Here is a 13,660-nt window from a genome sequence, read left to right on the forward strand (position 1 = left end):
CTTTTAAGTGCAGTTTCCAAAAACTTAACGGGTTTTAAGGGAGCTACGCAGGAACAAAGCACTTTTCAAGTTTCTTGTCTCTAATCTGTCTTGATCTTCGTCGGTTGAAACCATTCTTGGTTATTTTTGCGTTTTTATCATTCTTTTGTTGTTTTCTGTTGCATAACTTTTATTTTATGGTTTCTTTTAATTCGGAAGTATTCAGAAAAATAACTTAAAATAAAGTGACATTGCTCCCTTTAATACTCTCTATCTTTCCGTCAATATTCAATCAAGTTTTCTTGACTTTTTTTAATCAGATTTTTTAATATTGACCTCGTTAATTGGTAATCTATGTGATTTTATTATATAAAAGAGGATGAACAGCAAAGCTTATGAATGAAAAACACTTAAAACCATATCCGGCTCAATACCTTATCTGGCGGGCGCGGACATTGCGTGTCAGCGGCTTTGGCATCTCTTTTCTGCGCCTGCGTAAGATTTTGCTCCAGCCATTCTTCGTCGCGCGCCAACTCCGCGTTGATGACGTCATCATCTTCGTCTTGCGGTTTCTTCAAGAGCAGGGCGAAGAAAATGGCGACGATTATTACTTTGAGAGGTTGACTAATCAAGATGTCTTGCGCCATGGAAACGAACATGGATACCAACCATTCTTCTTGCTGTTCGTTGTCAAAACTTAGTCCGTACAAAAGTGTGAAAAATCCAGCGGCAATTGCCGTGGAGAAACACACAAACCAACCGATGTACACGAACCACCAAGGGAACAAACAGTTTAGCTTTCGCTTTTTCTTTTTCTTCGGTTTTTCTGTAGTCACTAACGCAGTTGTTGTGTCTACGGAGTCTCCGCTGCCAATGGACCCTGGACAAACTGCTAGAACAAGAAACGTAATAGGATTTCAATGTAACAAAGCCTGTTGTACAATTCCGTTATTTGTCAAAAATAATTCTGTGTTTACATTTGGTCGAAACTATGCTCTGATTAGTTGATGAAATTAAGCCTAGATAAGGTTATTATAAGACGTAAGTTAGATTTACGCTTGGGTTAGAGATATATAGGGATAGGGTCAACTATTATAGATGTGATAGTTAGAGAAAGGCACCTTATAAAATTAAAATTTTGGGGAGTTAGCGGTCAGGGAGGAATGTAATAGGCCAGAGGTTCTTGGTTCTATCCTGGACGGTGACATACATTTTTTTTAGTGGAAAAAGATTTGGATGATAGTGAGAGAAAACTCAAGTGCCGAAAGAATGACATCGACCGTTTACGAAAGGAATTTTTCGCCGAAGTTACTGACCATTTTTCTTAGTAACTTACGTGCAGATCTGATGGTCTGAATTGGAGGGTCCACATGTCGGCAGTCAGTTAAAATTAGATTACTTTGTCGGTTGTCAGTTTTTTTTTCATCGCCCTTTGTCGCTAGTTTGTTAACCCCATTTAGACCCTCAGATCTGTCAAACACCAAACTGGCAATTGTATACCGGACTGCGTCGTATTAAAAGCAATGTTAAGATATATGTATGACCATATCGAGGAACATGACATTATCCAAGATATTTATCATACCTCTGTCGTGATCACGTGTCTCGTCTTGGTACAAGTAGTAGTAGATGTCGGAAGACAAGAAATCAGGCATGTCGCCCTCAACATCATTTTTATCCACGGGTTTCTCTTTCTTTAGCTCCGGTTTTTTGCTTTCCGATAAAACACCAATCTGAGTCTCGAGCAGAGAACAGAACAATTCATCGTCCCAAGAATCCTTGCGCACGGCCACGGGCGTGCGAATGCTCGTCAAATTCTTGAGTTGCACGTGTTTCTGTCGTGGGCCCGCTGACTGCCTTTGAGAATCCGTAGGCGTTATATCGCTTAGCGACACCGCGGTTTGTTTTCGCGGTTGCTCCGTTGGATAGGTAGACTCTCTTCTAGTCCTCTCTGCGTATTTCTGCTTGGTTTTGGGACTAACGGCTCTGTTTCTGAACAACTGAACTATCAACAAGTTAATTGGGAAGACGATCAAACTAGATTGAATACCAATGAGAATTTCGTGCCAAGTAAACTCAAAGAACCCGAGGTCTATAAGTACGTTATTTTGTTTTTGCACGGGTGTTCGATACCAGAGAACGTTTGCCAACATGGAGCACATTAAAAGTGACAGACAACATGACACTCGCTGAACACACGTGAAACGGCTTCGTACTGGACGAAAAGCGATAGAAAACCACAAATGTCCATCAGAGAGGTCACGACTTGTCTTGGTCTTGAAAAGATGTACAAAATCACGCAGTTCGTCTTTTCCCGCCACTGGAAAGAGCCGGTCAACTTGTCCATCACCCTCATCGCACGCCAGCCATTGGTTGCACAGAAAGAAGAACTTTTCATCCGTCTCAATGTCCCGGATGACAACCTACAAAATTCGCAAAAACTAAGTTTTCATTAATTATAGCTCTTCTATCTATCCAGATTTCACAAGAAGAAACTTAAGGAATACGTTAACTTAGTGAAACTAAACTAAATGATAAGCTGTCACAAACATTAAAATCGAAACAGGCAGATAGATGAATGAAACTCGCTTTTTGTTAGATTGCCCAAGTTATTCTCATATACCAGACATATTCATAGAAATTCTAAAATAGAACCTAAAATCCTATTACTATGATTACTATCACATAAAACCTTGTTATCACATCTTATGAATTCCTCTGGCTTCTTTATAAACATTCAGCTACTTTCTTTTATCTCGGCATGCCTTGAATTGAGAGACAATCTCGTTACAATGATCTCCACTTCAAATGATTAAAAATAGACAATTATTGTAATTCTTTGTATTTTATTTTATGTCATGTTATTTTCTGTTTTACTTGTTATCTTAGTTAATTTAATAATAAGTAACTAAATTTAAATAGCTTTTGCAATACTAATGTAGTCATGCAAATAAAGCTCGTTATTGTTACCTGGGACAAGAACCACGATGGGCTTTTGCCTGTATTGTCATGCCATATGCGAATGAAAGTCAGACTTCCGAGGCATTCTGTTGTGGTGATAAGGAAGGAGTCAACACCGCCCGGGAGTAGATATGACTTGGTTGTGCTTTTCAGCATGTGAACGGCACTCTGGCCATCTTCGCCGGCGACAAGGATGGAGACGTTAGCTGTGGTACCGGTGTTCTTGCCACGCCCAGTGTATACTGTTACTTCATAGCGATATCTGTCGGCTGGGTCGTTATCTAGCACTGGCACGAGACCGACCTGGCAGAGAAGAGTACAACTCAGATTAAAGGGACCGTGTCACGGATTTAGCCAACTTAGGCAAGGAAATGACCATCTTTTAATGAACCTCACAGTGAAGGAACAAAAACACACCAACGCAGAACGGCCGTAGATGACGGATTGCGATGTGGGATGTCCGGCGGAACGCAATCTGTCTGGACGCCCGGAGCAGCTGCGAGCATGGTTTGTCATTAGTATCAATAATTGCAAAAAGCCAAGCGAAATGGCATAAAACAAAGTACAGCCGTGATACAGTCCCTTTAAGACATTAGTTACCACAGAAAGAACAAAAAACTAAATCATGTTGTTATCTCTTTTTAACATTCGTTAAAAACTAATCCGATTCCTTTAGCGATATTTTCACCACAAATGACGCTTTGCTAACTTAATTTCTAACATTGTATTTCTGTACGAAGTCGGGTCACGAGTAGACAGTCGAACCACTCCTTACTCCTGAGTCCTGACACCTTCATAATACGGACACCTCTGTATTATGGACAGTTCTGAGTTCACTTTGCTCCCGAGAAACCGAAATTCTATAATCTCTTCATCTGAACGAGCATTCTGAACCTTTCTGACCAGGAATTGGGTTTTTGAACAACCAAAATTTATATTTGTGTCATAGGACACCTAAAAAGAATCGTCCATGTTTATAACAGTTGCCATTTTAGAGCACTGTTCAAAACCATTAACAAGGGTCTTTGGTTTCGGATGGCTAGGATGGAAATGGATTGCAACTTGGAAAATTGAGGCTAAATTTTTCAATTTTTTTTTTCGCGCGTCTTCAAAACATCGGTATTTATAGCCAAAGTTTGATAATTTCTATCCGCAAATTAAGGTTATATCTTCCTTTAGATTTTTAAAGATAATGTTTTTCATGAGCCAAGTTGCTGCCACTAATTTCAGAACAGTGTTGACCGAACGTAGCTCCTTTTAGTTTGAAATTAAGGCCCCGTCTCCACTGACCCGGGTAAATTTGAAAACGCATCTTTTTTTAAGGCCAACCGTTAGGCCGCGTAATCGCCGTTACGCGGCGTTTTCAAATTTCTCCGCTTTCAAATTTACCCGGGTCAGCGTGAACGGGGACTTAAAATGTTAATGTCAAAACGTACACTTTAATTTTGCACAAACCTTGGTAATATCCCGCCGATCCTTTCTCCTCGCCCACACCAGTCCGATCAGGTACAATCCAATGATAACACAGAAGGTGGCGAGTAACGCAGGGTGCTTGTAAAGATCTGGGAGCTTCTTAAGAGAGCTCTCGATATCCAACTTGTTTGGCGGGATAAACAGGTCTGCACCGAACCACGTCAAATGTGAGCACTGGCAGTGAGTTAGGTTCCGAGTGGTTTTGTTGTGAACCTGTGGTATTCAAACAGTGAAAGGAAAAGTAGCAAAAGTAATGAAAAAAGGTTGGTTTCCATTCAAGTGATAATGTTACACAAAATAAAACAAGAATGCAACTTTTTTGCGCTAATGTAACTGTTTCCCAGGACAATTTTAACGCACCACAAACGAACAGCAACAAAATTTGGGCGCCAATGCTGCAGGTATTTGAATTGCCTTTAGAAATTCTAATTAGAAATTGCAAAGTGTTGCCACTACAAACTGTTGCGTTTAAAATCGTTTTAGCGCACATGGCACACGATATTGACTTTAACACAATAATCCAATAATGCCCCTAAAGACCTTCATTAAAAGTGTCTCGTGTTACATCACATCATTTTCGTAGCTGAGAACAAAATTTTGAGTCCAAGTTTCATAAATATTTTAGGTCTTTCAAGTGCCGCGATCATTTGACTGTTTTTTGCACGCGTTGTTAAAAATGCGCACGTTAATAACAATTTTTACAGTTGTGCAGGCTACAATAAAGCCATAAAGTCATAAGTTTAAAACAAAGAGAAGAAATTCAAGACAAGTTTCGAAAACAGGGCAGAAATTATCGGGTTCTTTTTATATAGTAGACAAGATGTCATGTTAATGAAACTATACGATTAACGGAATTAAACAGTACAGTGAACCGAGAGCCAATCTTACAAAGTTAGCCCGGGCCAAACGAGGATGAGAGTTGATGGGAATTCAAACTCTCACTCTCGTTTGGCATGGAACTCTCATGTATTCTCATCGATTCCCATGCGCTCTCAGTGACTTTGAACGTGCTCAAATTTTGATGAGAGTTTGACAGACTCTCGTTCTCGTTTCGCCCGAGTAGATGATAGACGATGAGAGTTGAAGAAAACTCTCATGAGAGTCAACTCTCATCAACTCTCATCCTCGTTTGGCCCGGGATTTTTAACATTATTTCAAAAGCAAGAATGACTCACCCGGCATCCCTTGGAGCTCCATTCCTTTACTCCCTCATCCCAAAAGTAGCAAGCTGAACAGATTACTTCAAACGTGTAATTTACCACTGTCTGTTCCTCTTCCGTGTCATGCGCACTAGGTAAAACTCCAATGTAATACGTGCCCTTTCCCTTCATCTGATCACGTGAAACAAAGAGCGTGTAGTTTTTTCCCGCCACGGAGTCTTGGTTGGGCAGAGTTGTTTTGAAGTCATATTCAGTTAGTGACGGTTTCTCGTTGTATCTGAAGTAGACGGTCAGATTTGACTCCCTGTCAGACGGGAGAATTTCAGATATTATGACGCTGTCGTTGTTTGGAATGGTGATCTTGTGGAACGTCATTGAGCCACTAGGAGACGGAGTCTGTGAGATGTTTAGTGAGACCTGTAACGAGAAATAACCAGTGCTTATTGACTGACCATGAGATGGAAGGTTGAGCCCCTGCATGGAGTTTATAGAGAAGTCGTTTCGATCACACCAATCAACAGGAAAGAAAGATACAGAAATTAATCTTATGGTAGGTTAGATTCGAGCATCCATCTCTTCGAGTCTATGGATACGTCCAGGGGCGGATAAGGGGGGGGGGGGAAAAGAAAAGGGACGTAGAAGGGAGGAAACGACGAGTGAGGAAGCGAACGAGTGAGTAAGAGTGATGACGACAGGGAAAAACGAGATCACATGTACTTGACGCGATTCCGACTTGAAATAAGTTTGACCGAGAGGGAGGAGAGGAGCAATGACTGCTTCCGATCACATCACACCATCCCACCACTTGCGGAGCTGACCGAGGCGTCGCACGCGACGTACACGGGCGAATGACAGGAGTGGACGACTCAAACTCACACGGGTCCCAGAGTGGAAAGAAGTCTGCGGATGCGATGATAATTCTTCCGCCGCGGCCGCTCTCGAACTCGCTGTCCGCTCCGCAGATGAATCGTCATCTCAACTGATCCCCGTGAGCGAGTTCTGTGCTGCCCCAAAGTCCAGACAGGACGCGAGCATGCGACTGGTGGGAGCACTGGCGCTGACTGGAACAGAGTGCGCGTGATTGGTGGGTCGTCACCAGATGCTGATGTATGTGAGAAGAACGGAAGCTGAGGACGATCGCTCACGGATGCAAGGATGCCCCAATTCGCAAATGAAAAAGGGTGGAACCACCCCCTTAGAAAATCGAATGTCACGAAGAAGAAAGATAGCCCGCATGTCGGGGACGCCACGTTCGCCGTCTGTCGCACGGGAGGGAGGGAAGGGTAGGCCTGAAATCCGGATCCGCCCCTGACGTCAAGAAAGGGCAGGGACACAGAGAGGTCTGTGGTGTTGGTTCAGTCAGTTACAAATTTGTTCACAAGGTACTTTTGTAGAAGGCTTTTGTTTAATCTGTTGCCAGACCTTCTTTTATTTTCCCCGTATATGGCATACATACCATTAAAATGAATTATGATTGGAATGTCAATTACTGCTTTGACACTTAAACATTTCCTCTATAATTGGTACATGGGTTTTTCTTCACACATTTGTAACACCTGTATAGGATGCCAGATAATCTATTCGGGTTAGTGCATTGGACTCGGTAAGCAGCTTTCGGGAGGTCTCACATGAATGGTTTACCACCCTTCGAGAGAGCTATGGAACAAACTACAGGAAAAATGCCTCTAGCCCCCAAAACAACAGAAACAGCTACACTAGAGTACAGTAGAACTACTAGCTTACGAGAGGTACTACACTACCGCTGGGCTCCGGATCAAGAGGTACGGTTCGAGTCTCGCTAGGGTCCTTGAGTTGTTTTCGCGAGCAAGACACTCTTGCCTTGCAATGCCTCTCTTCACTCCATGGAGCAAACTGACAAAAATACCAAAGGGAGTAACCCGTGATGGACGGACATCCTATCTAAGAGGGAGGGGAGTAGTATGAGAGTATTACAAATCGATTGATGCTCCAGAAGCCAATGGTGAGCTATCCAACTTTTGAGGATTGGAACGGTCTTCTAACCTTTTAACTCTTAGTTATAATTACCTGTGCTGAGACTTTCTGTGGCAGTAAAATATCAATCGGTGATGTCAGTCCTTCAACGGCAATAACATTCCCATCACTACCTTTGAGCACCAAAGAGAAAGGATTGGATTTGACCAGGGTGGAATTGTTGGAACTTTGGAATGGATTACTGGACAGTTCGGTCACCTAAGGAAAATACAAAAGAGTTAAAAAAAACCGGTTCCTGTTATCTTCAAAATTACATTAAGAAAAAACATTCGACGACTTACTGTGGTTGTGACGTAGGAGTAATTTTTTGATCCGTCAATCAGGCTAACGTTACGTGGCAACGCGAATTGTCCCAGTCCTTCCACGTCCACTGAAATCCCGGCCAGGTGACTTGGTTCTTGTTTCGACAAGCCGATAGCTACGCTTGCGCTCTTTGTGACCAGCGGACTTTGCCCTGGTATCATGGTGTAAAGCATTGCGTCAGAAACTTCATCGACGAGATTAAGGATTCTAAACATCACGTCCTAGAATGAGGAAAACGTGATTATAGACTGATGAGTTCCCCGAGAATGTACAGTCAACTCTCTCTAAGACGGACACCGTCGGGACCGGCTCCAACTGTCTGTCTTCGAGAGGTATTCGTGTTATATAAGGAGTTTAGTTACAGTAAAATAACTGAAAAACATCAGAAATGGGACCAACATCAGGTGTCCGTCTTGTAGAGGAGTCCGTCTTACAGAGGTGTCCGTTAAGAGAGAGTTGTCTTTATAATAAGAAACAAATAGTACTTCAGTGAGAGGCGAGGTGGCCTCTGACTCTGGTTCGAGCGGTTGTTGAGGTTATGGTTATGTTGAGTTCTTGAGTAAGACCATTGTACTTTTTCAGTGCCTTTCTTCGCCCGGGTGTATAAATGGGTACTAGTGAAATTTTAGGGGCATCATCATCATCATCATCATCATCGTCATCATCATCATCATCATCATCATCATCATCATCATCATCATCATCATCATTATCATCCACTCTTTGCGCCAGTAGGTGCATAAGACCGCAAAATTCTGCTGCTTTCATTTTATCCTATCTCTGGCTACCGCCCTCGCAATGTACAGTCGTTTTTAGGATAACCTTATTAAACGCTTCGGGGTAACTGCAAAGGGCAGGCGTCCCATCCAGGGACGAGCAGCAATACTCCTAGTCGCCTAATGCTGCACAAACTGGCATTAAGCGCCCCAACCTGATAAAGGAAATACGCTTACCTCAGCGTCTTTCTTGTCCTTATCATTTAAACCGTCACTGCTACTGCTGGAAGAAGCCAGAAAGATATTTGACAATCCTTGAAGTATTTCAGTGGCGATCGTCTCAATGACTCCTCCATCCTCCCCTCCTTGGGACTCTTTTGTCAGCATGGCCGCCATATTGGCATATTGGTTCGTCGCTAGAACCTAAATTAAGTGTCGACGTTATCGTTTGTTAATAAGACTAAAACTTGATGAAATATCCTTCAATTTTATATTTGGTAAGGACTGGGTCCATACTTACACTAGGTTAGAAAAACATTGACCAAATAAAAAGGCAGTAACCTGGCAAATGGAAGTTTTGTATTTTAACAGGATTTATGCCGCCTGAAAGATCTCAAAATTTTGATACAACAGTGTTGAGTGAAAATGTTGGAACTGCGTCACCCCTCTTTTAAACATCGGGGGGAAGGTTTTAATTCAAGTCAAAATTTCATCCAACTTTAGACCAGCGCGAACGGATTAAGAAAAGGCCTTGCTTACTTAGCCAATGAAATACAGGTTTTTCAGGCCTCTCGATACAGTCGTCTCTTTGGCTCGTCACGCATCGTCGTGTGAAAATGAGTGTTGCGTGACAAAGCCAAGCCTACTTTACTACTCCTCCCTACCCCTCGCTTTTCCTCACCTGTGCTTCCACTTCAGTCTCTTGCTTACTTAGCCAATGAAATAAAGGTTTTTCAGGCCTCTCGATACAGTCGTCTCTTTGGCTCGTCACGCATCGTCGTGTGAAAATGAGTGTTGTGTGACAAAGCCAAGCCTACTTTACTACTCCTCCCTACCCCTCGCTTTTCCTCACCTGTGCTTCCACTTCAGTCTCTTGCTTACTTAGCCAATGAAATACAGGTTTTTCAGGCCTCTCGATACAGTCGTCTCTTTGGTTCGTCACGCATCGTCGTGTGAAAATGAGTGTTGCGTGACAAAGCCAAGCCTACTTTACTACTCCTCCCTACCCCTCGCTTTTCCTCACCTGTGCTTCCACTTCAGTCTCTTGCTTACTTAGCCAATGAAATACAGGTTTTTCAGGCCTCTCGATACAGTCGTCTCTTTGGCTCGTCACGCATCGTCGTGTGAAAATGAGTGTTGCGTGACAAAGCCAAGCCTACTTTACTACTCCTCCCTACCCCTCGCTTTTTCTCACCTGTGCTTCCACTTCAGTCTCAGCGGCAACAGCGGTTGCGGCCTTCAGGGACTTGGACCCAAGGAATACGTCATTGAGTGTTTGAGGACGGAAGCTAGCTAGGTACTTGATCATCACCAAACGAACCTATTTAGTAACATGCGAGAGTCAGTTTTTAGAGGCCTACCATTTCAACTTCGAACGGCTGATATTTCACTTTCTGGGTTCGGTCAGGCAAGCTACTTTATATATTTACTAGAGAATGAATGGACCTTCTAAAAGAGGAGGTTAGATTGACGTCGTGATTCCATGGCAATAAAACGATGACGAAATCATTTTTTGCACCTATATCAGCAATTTTCTCGACATCTAGACTAAAAATAGAAACGACCTAATGTCTCATATAACTAAAAATAATATTTTCAAGACTGTAAACTTTCTCTTTCTCTAAAAATCTTTTCGAAAAACTGCGATTGGAATATAAGGCTTTGTATTGAAATGAAGTTTTTAATTTCTGCTTGTCATGCTATCCCTACTTTTACTGGAATCTTTTTTGGAATCTCAAATTAGTTCATGTTTTGCGTTTCATATATTGCAAGAGATTTCATTTGATTTTGAGACCACCTCAGTGATCGAAACCAAGGGGGTATAGGAGGTGGAGTGAAGAGTCGGTTCTTTCTGGGGTGGATGGGGGGCGGGGGGCGCCTTTTGAGACTTAACAACTGAAAGGGGGAGAGGTTCCCACCCTTGGCCCCTTCCTCAAGATCCGTCACTGCGGTTTGTTCTTGAGGAGACTGCGAACCGTAGTAAGGTATTCGCCCACTGTCTTACGTCTTCAAAAATCTCTTAAAGCAGTTTTACTTTCCGTTACGTTTATCATCAGAACATACCTGTTTCTTTTCCTCGATCATATAGTCGCTAGTAGCGTTCTGTTCATTGAGTATATCGCTGATAGCATTTATGAGCTGTACGACTTCCTGCACTGCTCCACGATCAAACGCTTTTTCCATTTCGTTTCCCGGCGCAAGAGTTTTATTTACCAATTCCATTTGAGTAACCAACCTGGGTTTCACCTAACAAGTAACAATTAAACAAAGAGATCAGCGAGTTTTATAATCTCTATAAGACAGTAACTTATCATACATGCAGTTATAAAAATGATGAAAGAGGAAATTCAATTCTCGAATCAATTTTCGTTACCCTTGGGGATTGGTTTTTTGATTCCGTCTTCTAATTAACAATTAGACTACGAGCCCGAGTTTTCTATGAGCAAATAGTCAACGAGGCGCAGCCGAGTTGACTATCGCTCATAGAAAACGAGGGCGAGTAGTCTAATTGTTTTAGTAGAAACTCTAAGGGATTGCAGTCCAAAACCTACAATATTGTGCACTTTGGAGACAAAAATCAAGAAAATGTACCGCTTAAAGAGCTACTCGCGCGCGCGACTGTTTTCTATTTTAACAATAGAGTGTTTCTGTCGAGAAACTATCTGATGTTCTTAAAACAAATATTAGCCCGAGAAGCGAAGCTTCGAGGGCAAATATGCTAGTTTTAAGAACATCAAATTTCCAAGAGGCAACTGTCAGACCGATAGTTCCGAGACAGAAACACTCTATTGTCTTTATTGTTCACCACTAAATTTTCTTCCGCGCGCACATACAAAAACAAGCATCGTGAATTATTTTTACTTTTCAGGATAAAAAACTCAATTAAAAGCCGAAATTTAACAAACGAAACAAAACCAAACAAGAAACCCACCAAATGCAGTGAATTTGGTTGGGTTTTTTTGTCTGCAGGCACGCTTGTTTACAAAAAAATGCACGGGTGCGCTCGGGAGGGCACTATGGGCTGATAGTGCCCTCCGGCGCGCGGGCACTATCGCGTCACGTGTTCAATTTAAACCAATCAGAATCGGAGAAAATTTAGTGGTGAACTATAACGGCGAATAGAAAACAGTGGGAGAACCAATCAGATTCGCGGATTTGTACTGTCGTGAATTGTAATAAACGTCGTGAACTGTAATACCTGTCGTAAATTGTAATAACAGTTGTCGTGATTTGTAATAGCTGTCGTAAATTGTAATAACAGTTGTCGTAAATTGTAATAATGCACCTATCGCAAATTGTAATAACATGCTGTCGTAATTTGTAATACCCTGAGCTGTCGTAAATTGTAATAGCACATTGCCGTGTTTTGTAATAACCAGTATTATCATATTTTATTTTGCCATTTAACTCTGGAAATCTGTTAATCTATTAATTGCAAGCATTTCACAGCGCAGGGAGTCAGTTAAAGGTTCCGGCATTTTTTAATTTTTAAAAAATGTGCATTAGAGAGATTTCATTTAACCCGTGAAACACTATCTGCCAGTCAGCGCCTATTGGTCGATAATGAACAACAGAAAAAAAAATTGAATAAGTGTCTAATAGTATTTCAGAAAGTGTAATAACTATTTCACGGGTTTAGTAAAATCACTCTATTATGATTAAAGGGACTATGTCACAGAATTTAACCAGAATTTGGCATCGGAAATGACCATCAAATTCGGGGAAATATAATAATGACCCCATAAAACAGTGACCCCCAATAACACAGCAAATACAAAAGAAGGTACGGATGGCCAAAATTGATAAAGATTGAATCGGATTGAAATATGGGTTTTTGAAATATTGTTGGGCTAAACAGTTTTCAAAGTTAGTCTCATTTGCTTGTAACTTTAAATTATAACGCCCGGGAGACAAATTTGGTTGCAATGAATGAATGCATACTGATAGGAGTAATTGCTTTGCAAACGTAAACGTTTCATAGCAAGTATTTGGCAAAACTTTAAAAATAAACTTAACTCAGCCGTGACACAGTCCCTTTAAAAAGTGAAAGAAACCAAAGAAAGATAAAAAAAGTTGAAATAAGACCCATTATCCACCTTAAAAAAATAAAGATCAATGACTTGTTAGGGACCGACTAGAGAATCACAATGAAAACTCACGTTTCCCTTTATGTGCTTTGCTGCAAATTTGTTCCGGTGAGAAGATTAATAATGTTTAGCCTGTGAACAGGCTTTTCGATCGAGGATGGGGCGAAAAGGCACTTGCCTCGTCTAAATTTTTACCCAAAATTAAAAACAAAATATTTTCTGTTGGGACAAAAAATCGCCAGTTGAACAAAATTGAGTTTTCTCAAGAAATAACTCATGAAAAATGTCGCTAAAAGAGATTCATAACTTCTAGATTTCAAATTTTCTGGAGGACATGCCCCTTAAACCCACTAGTACGATCTTGCCTCGTCTATGGCAAAGTTCTGGTTACGGACCTGCATTTTATAGAATTATTACAAAACACGACAATGTGCTATTACAATTTACGACAGCTCAGAGTATTACAAATTACGGCAGTATGTTATTACAATTTGCGATAGGTGCGTTATTACAATTTACGACAACTGTTATTACAATTTACGACAGGTATTACAATTCACGACAACTGTTATTACAATTTACGACAGGTATTACAATTCACGACGTTATTACAATTCACGACAGTACAGCGGATTTCCAATAGAACACAGCTGAGTTTCTACTAATCACTATTAATAACGATGGATTAGGTGAAACTGAGTTTTAACGTTTTATTATCGAATTTTAAAACTAAAAGGTCTAGTTGTTA

At 41.3% G+C, this 13,660-nt stretch overlaps 1 protein-coding gene across 2 annotated transcripts in view; it reads right to left on the reverse strand.

Annotated features, from left to right (window-relative positions):
• The window catches only part of LOC144661694 (polycystin-1-like), a 31,751-nt gene that overhangs the window by 4,214 nt on the left and 13,877 nt on the right, over nucleotides 1-13,660 (reverse strand). Inside the window, exons 8-17 of one of the 2 annotated variants that reach the window (XM_078522500.1) lie at nucleotides 10,889-11,071; nucleotides 10,020-10,145; nucleotides 8,843-9,028; nucleotides 7,868-8,110; nucleotides 7,620-7,784; nucleotides 5,589-5,990; nucleotides 4,396-4,626; nucleotides 2,950-3,243; nucleotides 1,565-2,402; nucleotides 414-868 (exon numbers count right to left, since the gene is read on the reverse strand). In XM_078522500.1, the coding sequence (XP_078378626.1) occupies nucleotides 414-868; nucleotides 1,565-2,402; nucleotides 2,950-3,243; nucleotides 4,396-4,626; nucleotides 5,589-5,990; nucleotides 7,620-7,784; nucleotides 7,868-8,110; nucleotides 8,843-9,028; nucleotides 10,020-10,145; nucleotides 10,889-11,071 (3,123 nt within the window). Of the gene's footprint in view, nucleotides 1-413; nucleotides 872-1,564; nucleotides 2,403-2,949; nucleotides 3,244-4,395; nucleotides 4,627-5,588; nucleotides 5,991-7,619; nucleotides 7,785-7,867; nucleotides 8,111-8,842; nucleotides 9,029-10,019; nucleotides 10,146-10,888; nucleotides 11,072-13,660 lie in introns of both variants that reach the window. The other variant, XM_078522499.1, reaches the window with a different exon arrangement.

Source organism: Oculina patagonica, chromosome 7, assembly GCF_052425735.1.
Source record: "Oculina patagonica isolate OP01 chromosome 7, crgOcupat, whole genome shotgun sequence".
Taxonomy (NCBI): Eukaryota; Metazoa; Cnidaria; class Anthozoa; order Scleractinia; family Oculinidae; genus Oculina; species Oculina patagonica.